The sequence below is a fragment of the Ambystoma mexicanum genome, chromosome 11, assembly GCF_040938575.1.
Source record: "Ambystoma mexicanum isolate Mex_15411 chromosome 11, UKY_AmexF1_1, whole genome shotgun sequence".
NCBI classification, from domain to species: domain Eukaryota; kingdom Metazoa; phylum Chordata; class Amphibia; order Caudata; family Ambystomatidae; genus Ambystoma; species Ambystoma mexicanum.
In genome coordinates, this window is record NC_090934.1 from 1,251,458,064 (window position 1) to 1,251,484,209 (window position 26,146).

The 26,146-nt window shown below is 48.9% G+C and overlaps 1 protein-coding gene across 7 annotated transcripts in view; it reads right to left on the reverse strand.

Moving 5' to 3' along the window:
* ZNF609 (zinc finger protein 609) overlaps window positions 1-26,146 on the reverse strand; it is a 1,443,811-nt gene that overhangs the window by 251,421 nt on the left and 1,166,244 nt on the right. For 4 of the 7 annotated variants that reach the window (XM_069624674.1, XM_069624673.1, XM_069624672.1 and 1 more), the window contains exon 5: window positions 1,841-4,328. In XM_069624674.1, coding sequence (XP_069480775.1) covers window positions 1,841-4,328 — 2,488 coding nt within the window. The remainder of the gene's footprint in view (window positions 1-1,840; window positions 4,329-26,146) is intronic. The other 3 variants (XM_069624676.1, XM_069624675.1, XM_069624678.1) reach the window with 3 other exon arrangements.

Below are 26,146 nucleotides of genomic sequence, written 5' to 3' on the forward strand. Positions count from 1 at the left end.
CCTGTTGGCCTTAGGGTTGTGTGTTTAGGTAATTGTGGTGCGTGTGTGCCCTTGTCGACGTGGTGTGAACTCCCCATAACAGAGTCGGTGGCCTGTCTGTTGAGGACGGGCATGTGGGAGCCTGAAGGTTCTGCCGAAAGGTCGATGGCTTCAATTTGGAGCAATGGCTGCTGGTGGATTCCTCATCATCCGAAGCGACGGCACCAACGAGGGAATCGCTTTCGGCCTGCATCACGTAGGCCGCCCACTATTTAGTCTGCCTGTCCTTCAATGTTTTCGGTCGAAAGGACTTACATGAGCGCTCGTCGTGGTCTCGTGGTAGACACACATTGCAACGACGATGGGTGTCCTTCCAAGGGAACTTGCCGTTACACGACGGGCAAAATTTAAAGGGTGCCCTCTCCATAGCAGAGGTTGATGGCAGCCAGAACAAATAGAGAAAGAGAAGGGAAAAGGAAATGCATTCTTGAAGAAGAATAAACCTAGGGCCCCACTCTCAACACTGTAAGGGACTGGCCAGAGGGCCGAGGCCATGCGGTTGACAGTCGGCGAGCAGTTGGATGTCTTCGGCATCAGGAAGTCCACAATGCAGTCATCTAAAAGATTAGTCGGGAGACTAGGCGACCATAGGTCGTGGGACAAAGTAGGCAATATTAACTCTTGCGAGCTCCGCATAAGTAGACCAGCTAGGTGGGCAGAAAAAAACAATCAGAGGGACCTCGATGCGTGAGGGATTTTTGGGTACATTGCACATCACGTTAGGGATAGTGTTAGAGTCACACTCGGTCGACGTCCCCCTTCGATTTTCGAAAGAAAGATTCAATACTCTATTTCCACTAGATATCGGACTATATGGACAGCATGTGATTCTAAACAGATTCACAAGTATCTCAAATATTTTTTTATTTTATTATAGACAGTCAATAAGACTTTGTATTCATCATAAAAAGAAAAAATAGGTGTAGCAAAATATTATAAATGTATATAGACACCCCTTGCTTGCAATATAATAAATTCAACCAAAATGACCAGCGGAAAAAAGGTATGAGTAATGTGCAAAAAGGGTAAGGGACCTTGTTTAAAACACAGCATACAGTAAAGTATTCTAGCACACTCCCTCTCACCCAGTCAGAGCAAGCTCAGAGGGGCATAAATAGGGTATCTGCAGAAATAATCGAATCCAACATTACCTAATGAGAAATGAGCTGATTTATTTGGTCGAATTTGTTAGGGATTTTTGTACATTTTTATAAATATACGAACGTAGGGGAAGTGGGAGGGGGGGGTGCGGGGAGTCTCCCCCGTGCATTTAATTATTTTTTGTGTTTTTAAAGACACCCAAAAAATGTGGTCATTTCTCATTAGGTATTTTATTTTTGATCATTTCATGGTCATCTGATAAATAGTGCACATCGTGCCTTTAGGAATAAGTCATTCTGGGTAGCGTAACCGCCCCACCCTAGTCTCTCTGACACTTCAAACATACTCCCAACACCCCGTGCAGCTGACAAGGCTGCATGGTGGAGTACTTGCCACAAACCTCATCTATTTTATGCCAACTCTGAGAATTTTTAGAAAAAGATCCAAGAGATGCACTTCAGATAGTAAGGTCATATTTTATCCTGAGGGGGTCCCCATTCACAGCCTGTAGTAGTACTAGAACAATACGAACCTGCTCCGTACAAACCTGAAGAATAAGGAAACTGACATTGTTTCCATGCAGTTTATGTCAGACACTTTAAAGCTGCGACCATTAGGGAGAGGGAGCAGGATGGTAGAGTCTAGGGTAGGGGCTACAAAATGTTGAAAAGGGAGGGAAACCGAATATACAAAATCATACCTGTCTGTACCATGGGACAGGATCCAGTCCAGGTGGCCTACTACACTCAGAACCTGCTTTTGATTCTGAGGCCTCCTTCCCTAGATGGCTGCTGTTTTCACCCAGTTTTACCTTGAGCCCCTCAGCTTGCTGGCTCTGGATTTTCGTAGAGTCCTCCAGCTTAGGAATAATAACAGATTTGGGTGGGTCTGAGCCACTCCCCTCCTTTGCCTTGCTTGTCCCAGATTTTACCAGGTCTGTAAGGCTTGGGGCTTTGGTGAGAGTTGGAGGCACAGAAGCTTTATGCTTCCATTCTTCCTTCAATGTCGCCTCCCGTTCTCTCATCCCAAGTTCAGCTTTTTTCTCCATTGCACGTTGCTGCTGTTGTTGCTGTTGTTGCTGCTGCTGTTGTTGCTGTTGTTGCTGCTGCTGTTGCTGCTGTTGCTGCTGCTGTTGCTGCTGTTGCTGCTGGTGATGATGATGATGGTGTTGCTGATGCTCGAAGTTCCTTTGCTTCTGATGTTCCTCATACTGCTGGCGGTAAGCTGGGTTAGTGCTCAACAAATGAGCATGGTAGCCTTGATCGCTGTAGCCATAAGGAGGTACATAGGCATACTGGTTGTAATATAAAGACTGCATGTACATATTGGGACGTTGTTGGATTACAGACTGTTGTTGGGTGGCAGGACTATGCTCAGTCTTTTTTTCTTCAGGAGCTTCTGTCTTGACCTTGACTTCGGCAAGCTCCTGTTCCTCATCCTTTTTAACCTTTATGGGCTGACTCTCCACTTGATTACCAGTGTTTACAGCCCCAGGGCTTGCCTGTGCATAGTTTGGGGAATAATAGGCCTCGAAGCCCTGATAATAAGGTGACTCTTTGCTCTGGGGTTGAGGTGGAAAGAGAGCCTTTTTAGCAGACTCTTTAACCAATTGATCAGTGTCTTTCAATTTGACGTTTTCGGCTTTCCCTTCCCCATCTTCTCCAGCATCTGAAATATCCGAGTATGCTGGGCTGTTGGTTTTCACAGAGCTTGCCTCTGCTCCATTCTGTGTTACAACATGTAATGGTGTCATGGGTGGGGCTGGGCTTGGGTTTTCCATCCTACTGGTAACTCCAATAGATGGACTAGGTGCATTGTCCGTGAAGCTGTAGATTTTGTCGGCCTCGGCTTTAATACTTGCTAACCTGCTCTGGTGTGGATCAGAACCACCATTGACAAGGCCCTCACCTTTGTGCCCAGTGTCACTGTTTGTTTCCCCATAGGGGCTCTTGCCCTCCTCTGTTCTGGCCCCTTTACTTGCAGGTGATGGGCTTTCAGTTTCCCTTGAGTCCTTCTTCTTCTTGTCTTTCTTTTTCTTATCCTTATCCTTTGTAGGGGTCAGAGCAGGATTGATAGAAGAGGGCTCTCCCATCACAGTAGGTTTTGGCTGAATATGCTTTAGTTGGGGGCTTGTGGGTAGGGCTTGAACCAATGTGGTAGTCAACCCAGTGGATGAACCAGGGCTAGTTGAAGTAAATGTTGTTGCCTGAATAGTGTACATCTGCTGAGGGGCGATGGCTGGGGCAATGGGCCTAGCAGACTTCACACTTTTCAAAGGAACTTTCTCTGGCTTGGCAGCACTGCCTGAGTTTTTTAGCATGTCCTTGTCAACAGATCTCTTCTCTAAAGACTCAAAGCCATCATTGCTGGTGTCATCTGTAACTGAAGGGCAGTCTTCAGAACCATCATTCGAAAGAGTACACAGGTCTGTATCTCCCTCCACGCCCACCTTTTTTTTGTTAAGAGACTTAGTGTTGAATTTGCTGGTGGGAGAGGGGCTGTGGGGTTCAATTAACCGCCCCTTGGGCGTGGCAGATCGGGCTGGAGACAGTGAGTCCATTTGGGAAACCAAAGCCCCGTTGCAGCTTCCAATTTCTACCTGCAGAGTAGGTTCCTCCCCATACTCACTATCCCCATCCACATCCGGTTTACAGTCTTCATCAGTATGTGCGTGAGCCTGGTGATATTTCAGTCCATTGATGTGCTTATACTTTTTGCTACAGTTTGGATGTGGGCAGTCTATAAGGATTGGCGAGGGACAATTCCGGTCTAAAATCACAGACTCTACTTTAACAGTGGACACAGGCAAGGGCGTGGATGCAGAGCTCACAGAGTTTGTGCGAACACGCTTAGTCCCCTTGCAGTCCTCAGAACTTGAGTTTAGCTCCATATCAGAAAGTGGCTTTGTTTTCCGTTTGTTTGCAGATGAGGGGCTTGCCTTGATGTCTTCAGGGGCTGGAGTGGTAGTGCTGGTAGGAGCAGTGCGATGATCAGAGGAGTTTTGACTACCCCGCCGCCCCTTACTGTTTGCTCCTGCTCGAGTCTTGCTGCTACTGCAACTACTGCTCCCCTTACTGTCGGTGGCAGGGGGTGCTTCGTTGACTGGAGTGTTGCTGTTTGGGCGCATACGTTTGCCCCTTCCGCGACCATTCCGCATCTCCAGGTCACTGCTGGGAGAATCACAGAACCTAGAGTCAAGGAAAGAAGAAAAGCATGGACAGCTTGCATACTCAAACAGTCGCTCATCAAACTGAAGTAAACATTTAGTATATTCACATTTTGAAGTAGGCCATTCTGGGTCAGTTCATTTGCAAAACAAAAATATATTAAACAGGATACAGTTCCTAAGAGATGGTGGGCCAAGACAATTCTGATACATCGATGTAGATTCTCAAAATAATATTTAACAGATGCATCAAATGGCTATAGCAAAGGGTGGCTTCTAAATTAATCTACTTAAAACAATATTTGTGTGGGCTTTGTATATGACAAAATAGTTCCATGGTCGGTGAACTACACTTTGCATCTTTGCAGACGTGGTTATAAACAGCTACAAGGGTTCTCAGTTGCTAATGAACATGGAAAAACTTGATGCCAGTCCTTTGTGTAATAAAGACAATATTGGTAAATATGGACTGACATGCATACCCAATTAATTTGTTCACCTGCAATATTGCAATCCCTTTAGGACTCTTCACATTCATTCAAAGGGTGCGTAGAGTGGGTTTTTTGCCATTTCAATTTCAGCTACTCCAATGTCCTACGTCCTACCTACTAGGTTGCCGTAGAGCTGATGCATGAATCAGCCACCTTTGAGATGGTTCTAAGTCCTCAGATCGCCAGGTGTTTTTATTTTGAAGAGTTTTTTTGCCAAATATTTTCAGCTGAAAAAACTATTTTTTAAATTCCTTATTTGGGGAGGGCCCCCTGCACTCCACAAGCCCGCCTTCCCCATTATCTCGTCCCGATTACCCATACCCTGCTAACTCCTTATATCTCCTTACACCACTCACCCACCCTCCACCCCCCACATATTTCAATGAGTTTTTTCAGCCAAACATTTTACCCTTTAGATATATAATTCCTTAGACTTGGGCTCCCAGGAGGTTGTCAAAGTTGTTTTCCCCCAAGAATTAATGCATGTGTTAAATACTGTTGAGACATGCTGTAGTTCTTAGAATCCACCCATTTTTAGTTAATCTTACAAAATTGCTGTAATAGACGCAGCAGAAATACTGAGTGCAGTATGTCTGAAATTCCAGATGCTCATTTTATCAATTTCCAGAAAGGTTCTGAGGATACCACGGCTGTAGAACATGCAGACAAGGGCAATCTATTTGCCCTTCTCTGAATTCCATTGGTAAGTGGAGAAGATGGTGGAAACCAGAATGCTCATCTTTTCACACCATTAAGGGTTCCCACAATATATGCTGTTCTCTTAAGCAAGGAAGCACTTGGGAAAACAGGGGAGTTTTACAGCATTTAACTCAATCTTTACCATTTGTAGCTCACACATACTTCCAGCTAGATATCTTGAGACCTTCTCCCATGTTGTGCTGCTCATGTTGACCCAGCTCATCTACGTGTTTAGTGGATTTGTATTGGTTTGTATTTTCATGTTTTTTGAGCTTGTGGATATGATGTCTGGTTTTTATTGTAAATTGTCATGAGAGCCTTGAATGGGTTTTACTGTAAATGTTTACGGTTAAATAAATACTTTTACTAGTACTCCTCTCCAATGACTACGACAAATTTGAATTTTTAGGAGGTACTTGACTTCATAATCAGACAAACACCTTAATTGCTAATCTGGCAGGTAGAAAAAAAACAGCCCGTACTTGCATGCTCCCTGTTTTTACCATTACCACAAATCTTGCAACAAGAGCTGTAAAGTTCAATTATTATATACTGGTGATGTTTAAATATTTGTTGTTCCTCTCCAAACTAATAACCAAAACCCATCGCCTAGATGGGTTTTGTTTATTAGTTATAGATGAAATGTTTAGGCCAATACTTTGTTGCCACTGAGAATTTAAACAGCCATCATCATTCTGTTCTTCGTTTTATTCGCCTGTGCCATTACAAAAGGGGACCAACTATATGGAAACACATTTTAATACAGATCCCAAAAGGGCTAAGTATGGTTTAATTAAGACTTTCCATCCATGAATTTATTTTCATTTTAATGAGTATGCAATGTGTTGCAGGATGGTAGCCATCTACTGGATGGTAGTCTGCCTTGTCAGCAGCGGTCTTCAGAAATGGGCTCAGTATACCAATTCTCCAGTGCCATCTGCGCCTCCTTGTTACTTTTTATGCCTCCTCCTATTCCCAGTAACATTGGACTAAACTACCAGCTGCATAGTGCAGTTAAGTCAGCAAACTGCCCCACATTGCCCCCGAATACAGGTTCACATTGGCCTGTTTGACTTACTCATCGGGCACTGCCCAAAACGCCAGTCTGAGCATGTAGCTGAACCCCAACCAAGCGCATACTGCTGAAGGTCCTAGTGCAGCAGCCTTCATGCCACCCTAAACCTGTACACTGCTTCATTTATTTAACTGAGAACCAAATTAGACAAGTTGAACCGACACATTTGAACTGCAACTTTGTTGGTTGGTTTACATATTGTGCTATTGGTGAAGGTGATCCCAAACCATTTGGTCTGTTTCCGATGGATATGTTTGTACTTTTGGCACCCCAGCTACCCCTCTCTTGAAACCCATTAAGAGCGCTCTCATCCATACAGGACATTTTTCCCATCTACTTTGAAAAGTCTCACTAGTTCAAAGAAGAAAGATGATGGGCAGGTGAAATAACCTTTGGTCGCTGCAAAGGCACTCATCCTACAGTGTATGCTTATGTGTAGTCGTGAGTGTGTGTACACCGTTGTCGCCACAGGCCTTCCTCATAACAGTGTGCTGCAACTGCCTTTCAAGGCTGGGGATAGGTGTGCGGGATCTGGTATGTTCCTCTGCAATGTCTTCGAGCTCTGAGTTGGAGTCTCGGCTGCCTCAGCCTTTGTCCCCAGGAGAGACAAAACCACAAAGGTCTCGCCGGCAACTGGAGATGCCGCCCAGGAAGGAGTTTCCAGGGCGGGGTGCTTGAAAGGAAGGAACACATTCACCTAGTGCTGTTTCTTCTGAGCCAAGAATTATTTCATTTGCTGGGGAAAAAGATCCTCTCACAGATGAAGCCACCTACGAAGAGTGGCAACAGTCGCAGCAGTGGTCCAAGCCCAAACACTCCAAGCAAAGGGAGTCAGGGACTTTGACGGTAGCAGTGGATGTAGTTGGAAAACATGGATTTACCCAGCATTAGAGTAGGGAGAATGAACAAGTTACTTACTTTTAACTCCTGTTCTCCAGCATGGGTCTTGCATGGATTCACATGCTCAGAATTATACCCAGTCGTCAGGCCGGGAACCCTCTGTAATAAGAAAGCAGTTTAGCTTTATACTGAACGCTGCTAGTCTCCTATATAGCCAACCAGTACCCTTTGGTCGTACTGCCCCCAACCAATGATGCTAATCCTCCTAAACCCCCGCCCCGCTGGCCATGTTCAGATTTGGTTGCACACGCAAAGTGGCAGTATGAACCAAGAAGAGCCGGGGGAGGGTTTGCATGTGAACCCATGCTGGAGAACTGGAGTTACAGGTAAGTAACTTGTTCCTTCTCCAGCATTGAGTCTTGCATGGATTCACATGCTCATGAATATGATTATACAGCAGTGCATGTACACAACTACAGGAGGTGGCAAGGTTAAAAGAAGCAATATACTTACTCCTGGAGCAGACTTACCTGAAACAAACAGGATGCATAGCACCGCTTGGCCGACCCGAGACTCCTCCTTGGTCTCCCTGTTGATGCAGTAGAATATTGTGTAGGTGGACCTACATGTAGCAGCCCTGCAGATGTCGAGTAGGGGAACACCAGAGCTAAATGATTTTGTTGCTGCGATGGCTCTGGTGGACGGGCTTCCGGCCTGGAAGTGGTCTGTTGGCCAGACGATGAGAATGCATGATGCAGCTGGAGAGCCACCTGGATATGGATGCGCAGACAGGGCCTTCCCGTGTCCCACAGGTCCAAAATGGACAAAAAGCTCAGATGTTTTCCAAATGTCTTTTGTGCGTACCACGTAGAACTTGAGGGCATGAGCTACGCAGATGGGTTCAGAAAGAAAACTGGCATAACCAAAGCCTTGTTAAGCAGCAAGTCCTAAGGAATCTTTGGCATGAAGGTGGGGAGAGTCCGCAGCACCATATTTGCCGCAGGGAGGTCAAGTATGGCTGCTTGCAGGAGGGGGCCTAGATCTCCCCGACCCACCTGGCCGAGGTGATTGCCACCAGAAAAGCAGTCTTCCATGATAGAAACATCAACGGGGCAGGATGCATAGGCTCAAATGGAGGCCCCATGAGCTTGGTCAAGACCACGTTCAGTTCCCAAGCCGGGGCAGAAGCCTTAACCAGCGGAAAAGTTCTGAAGAGACCCTTGAACTCCTTGACAAGCCTGTGACCACAGGGAAAGCTTGGCATGAGCCCAGGTGTACCAGGATATGGCCTTGATGGAGGTATGAGCCAGCCCAGCTTTAGCCAGTAGAAGCAGGTACGGGAGGAGTTGCGGAGAAGTTATCCACAGCGGTGTAATCTTTTGCGCCCTGCACCAGACCGTGATGCACTTCCACTTGTGCCTGTAGCAAGCCAACATGCAGGGTGCTCTGGCCTTGGCAAGGATCTTCTTGCACTCTAGCAGCAGCAAATAGGGCCCAACCAAACTCTAGGGCTGTAGGGGTCAGGATGTGAGGCTCATTGACGCTGGGTCATGGTGCAGTATTGTACCTCTTTCTCTGGAGAGAAGGTCGGGAAGTGGAGGCAGCTGGATGGCTGGAGCCACTGACGGATGGTGAAGGTCTGGGTATCAGATCTGCCGCTGCCACACCAGCGCAATGAAGATCATCCTGCAATGGCCTCTGTGTGTTGATCACATGTAGCAGGAGAGAAATCGGAGGGAAGGCATACAGGAAGAGCATGTCACATGGGAATGAGAAGGCATCCCCCAGACTCCTCGTTGAGGATATCTGCTGGCAAAGGTCCAACACCTGGAGTTGACAGCCGTTGCGAAGCGGTCTAGATAGGGAGAGCCCCACCTGCTTAGACAAGACACAGTCGGATTAAGCTCCCATTAAAGGCAGCACCGCAGCGCCCTGCTGAGAGAGTCCACAATGGTGTTCTTGACGTCTGCCAGTGGAAAGGCACGAGGACCATGTCTTGCAGAATGGCTCAGCACCATAGGGACTGGGCATCAAAGGAGAGAAGGTGTTGTGCCCAGTTCCCGGATGCAAAACATGGTGATGGCGAAGATCCAAACCACATTCCCTTGTAGCTGAGGCTGGAAAGACTTGAGGGCCCACAAGACTGCACAAAGTTTCAGGACATTGATGTGTAGGTACTTCTCTTCTGGGAGCCAGAGGCCTCTGGCATGAGATTGTCCTGTGTGAGCTCCCCCACAACCCTCCAGAGAGCTGTCTGTAATGGCTGTCACCTGAGACTGAAGTATCTGGAAAGGAGCTCCTTGAGTGCAATGTGGACGAGCCGACCACCAATGAAGAGCTTGACAGAACAATTGATTGAGGGCAAATTTGTCTGTCTGCGTGCCGGTGACCTGCTTCCAACTGGTTTCTAGGAACTCCTGGAGGGGCCACATCTGGAGCCTGCAATAGGGTACCAGATGGATGCAGGAGGATATGAGGGCCAACAGGGATTTGTTGGACCAGACTGTTGCGATGAACTTTGTCGACAAGCGCTGAACCAACCCCAGGATGGTGTTCACCTTATCCGAGGGGGTCCCCAGACATGAGATTGTGGTCAGTTTGGCGCCCAGGAACAGTGCGTTCTGCAATGGCATCACTCAGGAGTTTTGGATCAATGATGGAGAATCGGAGTGAAGTTAGAAGGTGTATGGTCTCCGTGTGCTGGGTTGCCAGTGAGAGAGTTGGACCGAGCAAGCCAGTCGTCTAGATACGGGTAGACTTGAATCCCCCTGCGACATAGGTGCACTGCTACCGGGGCCAAGCATTTCGTGAATACCCTTGGAGCAGACTTGAGGCCGAAGAGTAGAGCCTTGAATTGGCAGTGCTGACCCTTTTGAATTTTAGCAAACAGATGAGTGTTTGTGGCCCAAGACCCTCATCTGCCTTCTTTGCCACCAGTTTTGAGTCCGTCAGATCCGTGGAGCCCCCTTTGTCCATCCAGCCTCTCCCTGCTTGCACTTCCTGATCCACAAGCCTCCCGCCTCCTTGCCCGCCCCCTGTCACTGATTGGTAAGTTTTACCAATGCTGGAAGGGCTACTGCCCATGCATTTCAGCGTTCACCTCTTTTGATTTTTAGCAAACAGGCGAGTGTTTGTGGCCCAAGGACCTCCTCGGCCTTCTATGCCACAATTTTGAGACCCCAGACCCATGGAGCCCCCTTTGTCCATCCAACCTCTCCCCGCTCGTACATCCCGATCCACAACCCTCCCGCCTCCCTGCCCGCCCCCCCCCCCCAATCCCTGAGGTCATAACTGACCATCCCAGGGCAGCCCTCTGCCCGTGCAGCCCCTGCGGCTAATGACCCAGATGCAAAGGGCGGCTCCTAAAGAGGTGTCTCCAGGTTATATCTGCAGGTGTCAGCAGGGGAAGCCAGTGGCCAACCATCAACCAGCAGCGACCAACAAGGTAGGTGTGGCTATGGGTGGGGACCGAGCAATTACTCTACCCAGAAAGCCCAACCACTTTGCTAACTATACAAAAACTATAAATGTTAGCCTACGTCACACCTTAGGAAACTGTTCAGACTGTCTTCAATCAAATCCACTTGCTATCTTGATTTGCATCTAGAAAGTACCCCCTGAGATGTTTCTGTGATTTATTCTGCTGGTCCCGCAAACTTAGAAATGCTCCCGTTAGCCTGTTGCGCATCTATAAAGTACTCAGAGGTTTCTATGATTTATTCTGCCTTAGAAATTGCTGCCATCAGCCTGCTTCGCATCTAGAAAGTAGCTGAGAGGTTTCTGTGATTTATTCTGCCTAAGAAATTGCTCCTCTTAGCCTGTTTCGCTTCAAGAAAGTACCCTGAGATATTACTGTGATTGATGCCCCCTCAGATAGTACTATAATCTATTGCCTGTGCTGCTCACTTGGAATCGCTCCTGATGGCTTAATCCACATCTTGAAAGCGCTCACTGTGATTGATGCACTCCTAGAAAGTGCACACCACGATATTTCTGTGATTTAGCTACCTTTGTCCCTCACTTAGAACTCCTGATTTGTACCACACTTAGAAATGTGCTCTTGCTACACTGACTCATCAAGAAAGTAATCTGCATTGTTCACGATAGCCTGATTCGCATCTGGAAAGTGCCCCTAGTGTTATTAATGGGTTTTATTCTGCCTGTCCCATACACCTATAAATTGCTCTTGCTGCAATGGTTCATAAATCCACGCAAAACACTCATACCATATCATTATGCTTACTCTCTTCTCTGCACCATCACACAATTAAAATGCAGTTATACCCCTCTTTAAATTCGGCCTAGCTGTTCACATACAAACATTATCCCATGAACACCTCATCATTCTAATAAAACGCAGTTATACACCATGACAAACAAGCCTAGCTGCACACAAGTGCCCTACACGCCTAACGCAGCCAGAACCCAGTCTCGGTGTCTACCCGCCAGCCTGCACACATTCAACTGACATCAATACCACCACACCTAATGCTACGATGCAGCTACCATCTGGCAAATAAAACAGCTGCACACAAATCCAGTGCACCCATGCATCCTACTCTCTCAACTGACCAGGACTACGGTCCCCGACGGCGTTCAACCTACCAGCGCTTTGAGGTCATACCAATGATATATAGAGCGCTATATAAATGCCAAATAACATAACAAAACAGAGGAACTTCCAATATTTGCGATGATTGGGGATGTGGAAGTATGCGTCCAAAGGTCCAGAGTTGCCAGAAAATTCATAAGTTACTCACCGTAGTGACCAACGTACTCCTAGTCCTTAGTCCTCTTTCCTCCATACTGTACGGGCATCCCTAGCTAAGGACGGGAGATACGCAGGGGCGAGCAGGCCTTCCCCCGACTCCGCCTACTGGTGCCACTCAGTCCCCATTGACAATATTACTACTACGGTGAGTAACTTATAAATTACTCCTACGTCCCGTCCCCTTTCCTTCATACTGTATGGTCGATTACAACTGAATGTAGCCCCAGGGTGGAGAGGGAACCCTCCTTATGAAAACAAGTTCCTCAATAGAGCCTCCCCGAATGCCACATCTGACCTAGAGCTGGCATCCAAAGAGTAGTGCTTGCAGCATGACCTGGCACGGGATGTGCCTATGAAACGCGACTTCTGTGGCCTTGGCTCTGATAGCGTGGGCATGCATATTTTCCGGAAGTGGCTTGTGATGCCTCTCAAAGGCCACCTTAATTGGCAAAACCATCCATCTTGCTATGGAGGCCTTAGAAGCCCGATATCCTGGCCTTGACCCACCGAAGGTGACAGAGCCTCAGATTTGCAGAAGCTCTTGGTTCTGTCCAGGTAGAATTATAGAGTGCGCCTTTCATCCAGACAGTGCAGTGCACTCTGAGCATCGTCCTTGGGGTCTGCGAAGAAAGTAGGCAGCACTATCTTCATTTAGGTGGAACAAAGAGACTACTTTAGGCAAGAACGTGGGGTGCGTTCTGAGGACCGCCATGTCCCTATGAAAAATAGTGTACGGCTCCGAAGCCACTAGAGCTTACATTTTGATGACCCTGCATGCAGACGTAAGACCCATCAGAAGGGTTGTCTTAATGGTGACTAGCCTGATGTCCATGGATGCCATTGACTCAAAGGGTATATGCACCAAGGCGCCCAAAACTATGTTGAGGTCCTGCACTTGGTGTGGCTTCTGGATAGGCGGGTGAGGCCTGCCAAATGCCTTTTAACCACAGCGTTGGAGTGTATAGACGCCGGAGGGGGGGGTGTCTGTACTTCCGCTCTCTATATGGTAGAGGAGAGGCACAGAGGACCCCAGCCAAGATTCTCCATTATTGGTACGTGGTCGAGCAATCAAGGCCTAGCTTCTCAGGAGGTGATGCAGGCTGGTTCTTAAGTACAGTGTAGTCCCCAAGCCCCACAAAGGAATGTCCACACACTGTTTTGGTTAAAACACAGTCTTTATATAATTAATATTCAAGGTTATGTAAACTATCACAATAACTCACTTTGTGCTCAGAAAATCAATAATGGTAAATATATACAGTTCTAAAATGGTACAACAATTATCATCAGATCTTATTAAAGTGCATCAACTATATTGTCAAAATGCCACACAGATCAATAAAGAGGAAGCAAACAGTAGAGAGGGGAAGGAAAGCAAGATGGTTGAACAATTGGCAGAATACTGGCCTTTACCAACTAGGCACAATTTTGTGTGGAGATCCCCACCCCCCCCACCTGGGCAACCTGTGAAGCAAAGATGTATCACAAGCCCAGTCCATATATTGTTCTACGAGTCTTATTTCCCTCTACAATAGTTCTACAGCCCCAATGTACCTGGAATTGTAGCGCTCGTCGTCGGGGAATCAACGGCCCTTCTTGAGTGCCCTCCCTTTAAGGCAGGAGTCACGGTCGGACGTCCGACAGAGAACAGGGTGAACTACAGCAGTGAAATGGCAGCTTCGTTCCTAGTGGTGCTCGTCGATGACGGAGCGTTGGCGTCCTGCAAGGAAGAGGCTTGCGGGGCACCTCGGTGACTGTAGTTCTGGACCGCAAAGAGATGTTGAAGAACTGTGTCCCAGCAAGGGCGTCGAGTCGTCGGCGTCTCTGTGGTCTTTAGGTGGCGGGAAACCCACCGGCAGATGCTCCTCAGCACGTCGACGGTCGGGCCTTCTCCAGCGGGATAAAGCGGGCGGCGATGCAGACGAGCGCGTCCTTGGATCAAATGAAGTTCTTAGGCAAACGGGAGCACGGCGGCTGCAGTCGGCGACAGCGGTCGTTGACAGTGGCGGACAACAGTCCGGGCACTTCTCTTTGAGATTCCGCGGCAGTCCCCGTCTCCTGTCGGCAGCATGTCGTAGGTCTGTCTATCAGGGAGCTTTGGCAAAGATCAGCTGGTGCACGATGGTCTCTCGTAGCTCGGGAAGAGGGCACCTTACCAGGTCCTCTCTGGGTCAGTCCTTGGAGACACAGCAGCTTTCCGATTGATGGAGAGCAACAGCAATTCTTCACGTCCAGCAGGGCTTCAAGGTTAAGCTTCAGTTTCACTCCAGTTACTCTTCAGCTTCTGAACACGAATTCTAGCAGTGAGAGGCCCCCAGATATACTAGTTGATCTCCCATTCATTCTGCTGGGTCACACTATGTCAACCAATCGGTCAGAAGGGCATTCATGCAGGCAGGCAGCCAATCAGGTGCATAGTGCATTCAGGCCATTCACTTCTCTCCAGACACTCACAACAAGTTATGTGTATTGGGACAAGTACCCAGCCATTCAACACTCCACACTGCATTCATACCAGTTTCGGGCAGGGCTGACGCAGTCATTTTCTTTTTTTTATAACAGATTTTATTGGCATTTAGTCCAATGCATACAGGTATTAACAGTTAACAAATAAAAAACGTAACGAACGGTATAACAACAGTCTTCGTATTGCACGGTAATGTTCTCAGGCCTCGATTAGGGCTGGGGATACAGTGGGGTAACAGCTTGGTTATTGGAGGGGACTCGTGTCGGGGAGCTCCCATTGTTTGGGTGGCTCTTGAGTTCAGCTGTGTTTGTTAGGGTGGTTTCCTCAGGGGGGCTTGTGATCTGCGGCAAAGTGGATCTTGCTCAGAAGGGCCTTCCAAGAATCGAGTGTGTCATTCTTACCATTTCCACCTGTGTTGACTCCGTCTTGCCAGGCTCTGGTTTCAGCTTCAGTCCATCTTTCCAGTTCCTTGATCCAGCGTTCATACCTCGGGCCCCTGGTGTCTTCCATGCATGGCTATGGTTCTTTTAGCAAGTATGCATGCAATGTCCATCAACTTGAACACATGCTTACATTTGCTCGCTCTGGGGTGAGCACCTAGTAAACATTCTTTTGGGGTCCATTCATATCTAGTTATTCCAGCGTCTGTGCAGGTCTGTTTTACCCTGAACCATAATGTCATCGTCTTGGTGCAAGTCCAGAACATGTGGATCAGGTCTGCTTTGTCGTTTCCACACCATGGACATTTTGGCAATGTCCGTCTATTGAAACTGGCCACCCTGTGTGGGGGTCATGTACGTCCTACATAAGACGTTCAATTGTATCTGGCTGAATCTGGCGTTTCTCGAGACCTCCTTGGGGTAGAGTAGTACTCTTTCCCATTCCTTATCTGTCAGTGTGGTTTCCAGATCTGTTTCCCACTTCTCCTTCAGTGTCTCACTTTTAGGGTTGGGCTTGTCCATCAGCCGACTGTTGAGTCGAGAAACTGGTTTCCAGCCATCTGTGAGGTCGTGCACCTCTTGTAATAGGGGGTCCGGGGTAGGCTCCTCCGGCCAACTGCACCAGTTCTTCTTGGCGATTTATTTGATCCAGTGGTACCACAGAAACTGGCCACACGAGAGGCCCTCGTTATTCTGGAGTGATTCAAACTCTCTGAATACGCCCTCTTTGAACATGTCACCCCATGTGTAGATTCCAGCGCTTTCCCATCGTCCCGCTGTGATGAGATCCGCCTGGGTTTTGCATGCGTCTGCCATGAGAGGGGTATTGGGGGAATAGGGGTGTTTCAGTTGCTTGACGAAGCAGGTTCTGGACCATATCTTCCTGCCTAGTTCGGTGATCATGGGAACATCCTGCATCTGCTTTAGTGGGTTCCAGCGTGTCTCTTTAGGGAATAACTTGGAAGGTGATTGTCGTAGTAGCACCAATTCAGCGGTTGGATCATCCAAGAGCCACCTCGTCACGTGTCTGAGTTGTGCCGCCAGGTAGTACATTTGGAGGTCAGGGAGCTGTATTCCGCCTTCCTTGCATGGTAGCGTCTGAATGGACAAGGACAGTTTGTGCCTAGATGGTCCCCATAGGAAGTCTCTGATTAGTGTTTCCAACTTCTTGAAGAAGGGTGGTCTGATGTAGTGGCAGATATTTATGAAGTAGTACAATAATCGAGGAAGAACTATCATCTTGATTGCTCTGCCCATCATTGCAAGTGGTAGCTTTGACCAGAAATTCCATTTTATCCCAACATCTGGCAGATCGGTCTCCCTCAAGCCCCTCAGTCTGGCCAGGGGGAATGCACAGGATTTTAGCCTGTTGAATTTAATCCCAGAGTAGTGCGCGTAGCTGTCGAGGACATCCAATGTGACATGTGCAGTAACTTGGGGGTCTTTCAGGTATAGGAGAACGTCATCAGCATATAGCAATATTATGGAGTGTTCATTGCCTATTTTTATGCCCGCATCAAAGAACTGTTTCCTGAAGTAAATAGCTATTGGCTCTAGGCCTAAGATGTATAACATAGGCGATAGTGGACACCCTTGCCTGGTGCCCCGCTGTATCTCCCAGGGTTCGGACACAATTCCACCGGTCTTCACTCTAGCTACAGGAGAATTATATAGTACCCTGACCCATCTCACAAAGCCTTCGCCAAAGCCAAACTCCCTCAGCACTTCGATGAGCCACTCCCAGAATATGGAATCAAAGGCCTTCATGGCGTCGAGTGAGCACTGCCAGGTCTTCATCTCTCGTGTAGGTCTCGGCCATGATGTGTTGGAGCCTTCTTAAATTGGCTGTGGTGTTGCGTCCAGGGACAAAGCCGTTTTGGTCCATGTGAATTAGGGACCCCACCACCCGTGCGAGTCTCCTGGCCAGGATGGTAGTGAGAATCTTACTATCGTAGTTCAGCATAATTAGGGGGCGATAGGAGTCGCGATTATTGTGTGGTATGTTCGGTTTGGGCATAGGAATTATTATCGTCTCCTTCATGGTGTTGGGTAAGATCCCATTCTCGTAAGCCTCCTGGTAGACCTCGTGGAGGAAAGGGGTGAGAGTGGTTTCGTATGCTTTGTAAAATTCAGGCGGGAGGCCGTCACTTCTAGGAGCCTTGCAGGTGGCTAGTGATCGAATTGCTTCCGTCACATCTTCAGTGGTGATCTCCATCTCTAATGACTCTCTCTGTTCGGCAGAAATTTTGGGGACACCTATCTCCTCCAAGGTAGCCTTGATTTCCTCTATGGTTATTTGTTTCTCATGGGAATACAAACTGGAGTAGAACTCAGCAAACGCTGTGTTCATTTCTAGTTGTGTCCTGTGCATTGCCCCGTTTTCATCCAAGATCTCTGTTGGGAGGTGCCTGGGGTGTTCACGCCTGCACAGCCAAGCCGGGAGTCTGGCTCATCGGCTTCTTTGTGTGCCCTGGCCGGGTATGTAGCAAAGTCGAATTTGGCTAGCCTGTGCCAGGCTGATTGGCACTTCACTCAGATTTCTCTCAGCTTCGCCTCCGCTTCTGGTGTGGCGTTAGAATTGGTTTCTAGGCGTTTTATCGCCTCTTCCTGTTCCTCTAGTTCAGCCTTCAGTTGTCTTCGGATACCGCCGGCTTTTGATATCGCTTCGCCTCGTGTCGTGTCCCTACTTTCATGGCTTCCCAAAGCGTGCCCCAGCTTGCAACAGAGCCTTTATTGGTATCTATGTATTCCTCTAGTTTTTCGCCCAGGTCCTCCCTGAATTCAGGGTCAGTGAGAGCTGTGGTAGGCATTCTCCACGTAGGGATCGGTGGTCAAGGCCCCTTGAGTTTCCATTGCATAATCAGTGGTCAGATCGACCTGCCTAGATTTGCCATGGTTTCAGCCATTGAGACTTGTTCTCTGTCTATGAACAGGTAGTCTATCCTTGTGTGGATCTTGTGTGGGGCTGAATAGTTCCTCTCAGTGGGGTGTTGTTCCCTCCAGATATCCACCAGATTGAGGTGCACGAGTGTGGCGTTCAGCGCATGGGTTGCAGCGTTGCTTGGTTGGTGGGGCGGTTCTGACCAGTCCATGGAGCCATCTATGACGCAGTTGAAGTCCCCTCCCCAGATAAAGGTTCCTTCTCTGTGGTGCACCATTTAGGTGCACAGTGTTTTGAGATGTGAGGGTATTCCATGTTGTGGGAGGTAGGAATTCACTAGACAGACTGCCACTTGTTCGATAGTACCCCACATTATTATGTACCTGCCTTCCTTGTCGGTCTCAAGGCCCTCCAGTTGAAAGGTTACATTTGGGTTCACCAACATTAACACTCCCCTTGCGGATTTGTAGTAAGTTGCTCCTCTTCAGATTCCACCCCATTTTTCTGTCAGTTTGGACATGGTTCCTTCCGTGAGGTGGGTCTCTTGTAACATCGCAATCGAAATTTTTTTCTGCGGAGATAGGATTGAATCTGATTTCTTCTTAGGTACGAGCCCATCCCCCTCACGCTCCATGTCATCACCTTGAGTTGCGACTCCATTGGGTTAGTGTTTTGGGTCCATCTAGTCGGTCCTAGCCGGGATCGTGGTGTGGTCTCGGTCTCGGGTTGCGGGCTCCTGGATTTGGCTTCCAAGGTCCTCTCATTCCAGATTCTTGATTCTGACATATCCTGTGCCTCATAAGTATTAGTGGATTGAAGACTGTGTAACTAATAAAACACTTAACATAACTAGAACTGGTGCGCCTAGCGACTACATTTTTCATGTGGTGCTCTCGCGCCGTCTGGACCCATCCGGGAAGCAGGCACGAGGTGGGTCGGTCAGGAAACTGGCCTGTCCTGGGCTGTTCGTGGGGGTCGAGCCTGGCACCTGGCGAGAGGCCGAGCGAGGGCTGCGTCTGTGTAGCCAACTGTTGATTGGATTACCTACTAGGTTTCTGGTTGCCTTATGTCTGCGTTAGGAGCTTAGGTTAATAAGTGTTTTCGATTCTCACATTCTGATATAGGGGTTGCCTCAGTCTTCCTTCTGGGGAGCGTCTTTACCTTCTGCAAGGTTGTGGTCTTCCAGCCCCATGTTGGCGGCTGCTGGGTTCTCTAGGAATATCGCTTGCCCTTTGTAAATGACCTTCAATCTCGATGGGTAAAGTAACATGTATTTCAGATTTAAATGTCTGAGTCTTGCTTTCACCGGCACGAATGAGTTTCTTTCTCTCTGAACTTTCTGGGTGTAATCAGGCTAGTTGAACAAGTTACTTCTTACCTTGTAACGTTCTTTCGATGGGATATTCCTCCGATGTATTCCTTATCTTTGATAATTCGTCTCCAGCTTGCTGGCCTCAGAAATGTTTTCTCTGTAAGGGCGCTGCGCGTCGACGTCCGCCGAGTCAATGTCCCCCTCGACAGCCACCGTATCGGCGCCGACGTCACCATGACGATAAATAGCCACGCGCAGCGCCCGTTGCTCAGTTCCATTTTGTAGCATAAGAAAAGTCATGCCTGAATTGGTTATTGACCTTGAAGGAGCGTAAGCTGCAACCACAAGGGAAGTATTACTGCGGGGATGGATGGGAGGGGCGATCAGGAATATGTCGGAGGAACATCCCATCGAAAGAACGTTACAAGGTAAGAAGTAATTTGTTCTTCGAAGGGATTGTGTCCTCCGACGTATTCCTTATCTTTGATAGACTCCCATAGCAGTGGCATGTAATTGGAGGTGGGAGTAATAATGTCATGTATCCCTTTTAGGAATTAACCTTGCCAAATCTGGTCTCTTGACTAGTGGAGGAATCCAGGTTGTAACATTTTGTGAATGTATGTGCGGACGACCATGTGGCAGCCGCACATATGTCTTGGACCGGTACCCCTCTTTGGAGGGCCGAAGAGGCTGCGATACCCCTGGTTGAATGAGCCCTAAGATTTTGGGGTGGCTCTTTCCCTGCCAGTTTGTAACATTCCAGAATGGCCAAAATAATCCACCTGCAAATGGTCTGTTTTGTTATGGGTAGTCCCAACTTGTGACCCGAGTATCCTACAAACAGTTGGTCTGCTTGCCTAATCCTAGCCAGTCTGCTGATGTAAAAGCTCAGAGCTCGCCTTGGGTCCAGCATATGTAGCCTTTCTTCCTCTCTCCCCGGATGGGGAGGAGAGTAGAACGAAGGTAAGGTAATTTTCTGAGTGATATGAAATTCAGAAACCACCTTTGGGAGGAAATTAGGCTTCACCTGTAGGACAACGTTGTCCTTATGGAAAATTGTATGGGGGGTTTACAAGAGCTTGTAATTTGCTCACCCTCGTAGCAGATGTTAGTGCTACCAATAGGACAGTTTTAAGAGTGAGAAATCTCAGCGAACAAGAGTGGAGTGGTCCGAACGGAGTACCCATTAGGAAATTTAAGACTAAATTGAAGTCCCATAAGGGAACTTGGAATGGTCTTGGAGGATAAACATTAGTTAATCCCTTGAGAAATTGTATTACTAGAGGTAGTTTGAAATACGATGGTTCCTACGCAGTGCGCTTGAAGATTGAAAGTGCTCCGAGGTAGCCTTTTACAGTGCCAACTTGAAGGCCTGAGTTTGCCAAGTAGAGTAGAAACGATAACACCGTTGGTGTACCACATGAAAAAGGGTCGATATACCCTTCTCTACACCAGCTGCAAAATTTGTTCCAACCACAGCGGTATAAAGACTTTGTTGCTGGCCTTCTGGCTGAAAGCAACACCTCCATGAGGTCTTCAGGGAGGTCCCAATCCTTGTACCTCACCCTTTCAGAAGCCAAGCGTGAAGGTAGAGGGTTCCGATGTCTGGATGGAGAACCTGACCTCCCTTCTGTGAGAGAAGATTCCCTTTGAGTGGAAGACGGATTGGAGGACAGATGGACATATCTAGAAGGTCCAGGTACCACGTTCTCCTGGCCCAGTCCGGGGACATTGGGATCATGTTTTTCCGGAATCTTCTCAACCTCCTGATCATTTGAGGAATAACAGGGACTGGTGGAAATGCGTAAAGGAGTGGGAACTCCCAGTCCACTACGAACGTGTCCCCTAGAGCTCCTCTCGGGGGAAATTCCCTTGAACAGAACAGATCGCACTTCCTGTTGGTGCTGGTGGCGAACAGATCCACCTGAGGGGTTCCCCAAAGGGCGAAGATCTCTTGAAGGACGTCCTGAGCTAGCATCCACTCGTGGGAGACTGTGCTCTGCCTGCTCAGAGCGCCCGCTGTCAAGTTCTTCTCTCTGGCTAGGTGGACTGCCGATAGAGAGATTCCTTCCCGAATTGCCCAAAACCAGAGCTGCATTGCCTCTCTGCACAGTGGCAGTGACCCTACGCCTCCTCTTTTGTTGAGGTAGTGCATGGCCACCGTGTTGTCCGTCATTATCAGGACATTTCTCCCCTGTACTGATGGCAGGAAAGCTTTCAGCGCTAGTCTGATCGCTCTCAGCTCTAATAGGTTGATGTTTAGTCTGGACTCCAATGGAGACCAACAACCGCTGATGGTCAAGTCGTTGGCATGGGCTCCCCACCCCGTGAGTGAGGCGTCTGTGACTACTGTTATCTCCGGCCATGGTTGCCAAAACAGTTCTCCTTTCAAGATGTTCTCGGGATAGGCCCACCATTGAAGGTCGTGGGCTACCTTGTCCGGAATCCGGAGGAGATCTGTCATTCTCCCTGAGAATTGCGACCACTGAGTTCTCAGTGCCCACTGAAGAGCTCTCATTCTAAGGCGAGCCTCTGGCACAAGGAAGATGCAGGATGCCATGAGGCCTAGCAACCTCAAAAAGTCGAAGGCTGGGAGACATTGGGCATTTTGGAATTTGTTGACCATCTGCAGAATATCTTGAGCCCTCACCTCTGGTGGCGAGGCTTTTCCCAGGGAAGTGTCCAGGACCGCTCCAATGAACTGGAGTCTCTGTGATGGTATCATCTGTGACTTCTTTAAATTGAGGGAGAAGCCCAGTTTGTGACGGAAGTGGCAGACATAATCTAGCTGGATCTGATCTTATTCTAAAGATACAGCCCAGATCAGCCAATTGTCCAGGTAGGGCTAGATGTGGATCCCTTCCCTCCTTAGAATCGCAGCCACTACCGATATTAGCTTGGTGAAGACCCTCGGGGCGGAGGTCAGCCCAAATGGCAGAACTCGAAATTGATAATGAGAGTCGCCAATTGCGAACCTCAGATATTTCCTGTGTTTGAGATGGATTGGCACATGGAAATAAGCATCCTGAAGGTCCAGAGATACCAGCCAGTCCTGGAGCTGGAGGGCCTGAAGGATCCGAAAGAGAGTTACCATCTTGAACTTGTCCTTCCTGAGGAACTTGTTCAATTCTCGTAAGTTCAGGATGGGTCTCAGTACTCCGTCCTTCTTTGGTATGAGAAAGTAGGGGGAGTACCAGCCCTTGTTCCTGTCCGCTACAGGTACCGGTTCTATGGCACCTTTCTCTAGCAGGTCTATAATTTCCTGCAAGAGGAGTGGATCTGGAACTTTTAGAGACCTGTGCCCTGGTGGATGACTCTGAGGGATGTGTAGAAAGGGTAGGCAGTAACACAGGCCAACTGTCTCCAATGCCCAAGCATCCGACATAATAGCCTGCCATTCCGTCAGATGGAGAGTTAACCTGCCCCCTACAGGTGTTGTGTGGAAAGACCTCAGAGTGGTTTAGGGGCAGCTGATGCAGATGCCGAGGGTAAAGAGGCACCTGCTGCTGCTGCGGCTTTAGTACTTTTGACCCGTCTACCTCGGGTGGATCTCCTTTGGCCTCTTTGAGCCGGCTGTCCTCTGCCATTCCCGAATGCAGATAATAGCGAAAGGACTTTCCTCTCCCAGAGGTTCCTGAGGGGCGAAAAGGAGTTTGGCGGATTGCAGCTCAAAGATTTTGTCGCTGCTTTAGATGTCTGCAACTTTTCCAGACTGTCATCAGCCTTTTTACCGAATACATCTGGAGCAAAGCCAGACTTTTGCAACCACGCATGCCTGCGGATTGTCGTACTTGCCGCCATGGCCCTGCTGATACGGTCAGCAGAATCGATGCCAGTTTGAAGTGACTCGCACATGGCATCTTTGCCATCTTTAATGATATTAAGGAAGGCTTCCCTTTCCTCTCCTTCCGGTATGCAGTCAGCCGCTGATGAAGCACACTCCCACAGTGTGTGACTGAACCTGGCGAGCGTACAGGTGGCGTTGATGGACTTCAACGCCATACTACAAGCAGAAGACTTTTTTGCCATAGAATCGTACCTTTTGTCATCTCTATCCTGTGGGACAGTAGGGTAAACAGATCTGCTGCTTGATGAAGTTGCCGCTTGAACCACCAGGCTCTTTGGAGTCGGGTGTTTTGATAAGTATTCAGGGTCAGCCGCAGCTACCCTATACTTGGCTGACAATCTTTTATTGACAACCTCAGGAGTTTCCCAATTAGATGAAATCTTCCTTTGCAAGGCTGCATGGAAGGGGACCACAGGATCCTCCTGTTGACCTTTGTCTAGTATGTTTGTCAGGTCATCCTGTTGAAAAACAGGTGAAGGCGCAGACCAACCCATAAATTCAATAATCCTTGCCATCAGGGTTCTATAGGGTGTTTCGGCATGTTCCCCTGGGTCTGGTTTGACAAATTCCACTTCTGGGGAAGTGTCCAGCCCACTTGCCTCATGTAATAATTCCTGTAGGTCTTTCAACCTTCTTTCCTCAGAGGTAAAATCCTCTGAAACAGGTAGTGTGGTCCTCGGCAACCCGAAAGTTTCCTGGTCAGAATCCTCCCCTTCTTCATAGATTGAAGATAATCCGGGATACCCTGACCTCTGAAATGGTGCAAAACCCAGTTCTAAGGCAGAAGGAGCCAAACTCGTCATTATTGGGTGAGAAAACGTCAATGTCGTCGACGCCGATGTGACAGGCTTCGAAGGCGCCGAGAAAGGAGTCGAGAAAACTGGAAGAGGCCTCGAAGAACTAGAGGATCGGGATCCTACTCGAGGATGTCGACGACGGTCTCGGCGTCGTGCCAGAGGTTCTTGGTATCACCGTTGGCTGTGAAGTAGCCGTGGTTTTCTCTTTCATCGGCGTCGACGATGGCGTCGATTCGATCGACCGATGCGAAGAACCCTTCGACAATGGCGTCGATGGCGCTGATCCATGCGTCAAAGGGATCTTCGACGACGGTGTCGAAGATGGTGCCTTCTTACCCGATGGCCCGTGGTGCTCTCGGGTGTACTCTTTCGCCGGGTGCAGTACTCACAGCGTTTCAATTATTTGGGTTTTTCACCCGGGGCATCACCCTCAGCCGTCTTCGAGGGGGTCGAGGCCGCTTTCTCGAAGACGCTTAGCATTTTCTTCCTGAATTCCTCCCACTCAGCTTGAGAGCTGTGTTTTGTGGGGCAGGAGACCCTTTCTGGGTAGACAGAAGATGACGAGGAAGGGGATCTTCCACGTCTCTTCTTTGAGTGTCTAGATCTCGACGAATGGTGGGAGCTACTTCGAGACCTAGAATGGGAATGGTGTCGACGGCGAGGAGACGAATGCCTCGACCGAAGAAACTTTCGAGGAGGTTTTGACTGACTTGCTTCTCTCGAGCTTCCCCTTGGCTCCTTCAAGGCTTTCACCGTCATGGACATGCAGTCCTCACACTCCGAACCGTGGTGCTCGACTCCCAAGCACCACAAGCAGATCCTGTGTGGATCGGTTATCGACACTTTCTTACCGCAGTCTCGGCATTTTTGAAGCCGGACTGCGGAGTCGTCGGTTCCGATGAAGAAGCCATCGAGAACGAGTTGGTATTTCGAGTAAATATAAGAGGTTTTATATGACTGAGCAACAATATTCTGATTCCCCACGAAGCCGAAAAAACAGAACTGAGCAACGGACGCCGCGCGTGGCTATTTATGGGCATGGTGACGTCGGCGCCGATACGGTGGCTGTCGAGGGACATCGACTCGGCGGACGTCAAAGCGCAGCGCCCTCTACAGAGAAAAAATTTCCGAGGTCAGCAAGCTGGAGACGAATTATCAAAGATAAGGAATACGTCGGAGGACCGAATCCCTTCGAAAGTTATTTTGGCGTTGCCGCGTTCTATGGGTCCCTCTTCTCTGGAGTGCCTCAAGATGGCTTCTCGGTCTTGGAAGTTGAGTATTTTGGCGATTATGGGGCGAGGGTGTGAGCCAGGTGAAGGCCTCTTTTGGAGGGACCTGTATGCCCTTTCGAGTGCGAATCCTTGCGTTAGCTTCCCAGCCCCCATCTCTTGTTGTAACAGACTGTGTAGGCCGTTGGGTTTGGGCCTTCGCTCTCCTCTGGTACTCCCAGTATTCTGACATTGCCCCATCTAGCACGACCTTCGGCCTCATCGGACCGTGCCTCCAGCGCAGCCACTTTCCTCTCAAGGTCCTTTGGTTGCTCGTCTCTGCTTCACCACAGGTGGGTAGTTCGGAGGCAGGGAGGGAAGGCTGGATCCGTTGCTTCATTTATTGATGCGCGATTCCTCGTGTCGCTCCTCACTCCGGGCTCCTGTGCTAGCTTCTCTCTCCGGGCGTTTCCCAGCAGTGTTGGGACGGGGTCTTGGGTGGATGTATCCGGCATCTCCGAGCTACACCCTCCACTCTCAGTTCATGCGCGGAGCTTGGTCAGCGCGGCTTCCAGCTCCCGCAGCAGCCCGTAGGTCGCCTTGGATGGGTGGCACCAGTATTTGAGTGCACCCGCACGGGAGATCTGGGCTCAGTGTGGTCGCGGCTCCCTCCGGCGCGTGTGCTCTCTGCAGTTGCGTCGCTTCCCCGGGGGGCCCCGCAATCACTGGCGGGCTGGCATCTTGCGTGTGGGAGCTGGAAGGGGGGGGATCAGTTCGAGTGCGGTCCCGCCAGTCCTGGAGGTCCATTTTTTCGGCGGATCGATTGGATCGTGTTGGGGTCCGCTTCTGCTACCCTCGTAGCCGTTTTACACTGTCGAGGGTGTGATTTTAGCTGGCAAAAAGGATCTAGAAACGGCTCCTCGGCCGGAGCTCGGCAAGTCAGCCTCTACTCGCCATAAGCTCCAGCGGGCTGTCTCAGTCATTGTGTAAAACGCCAGATACTAGACACCCA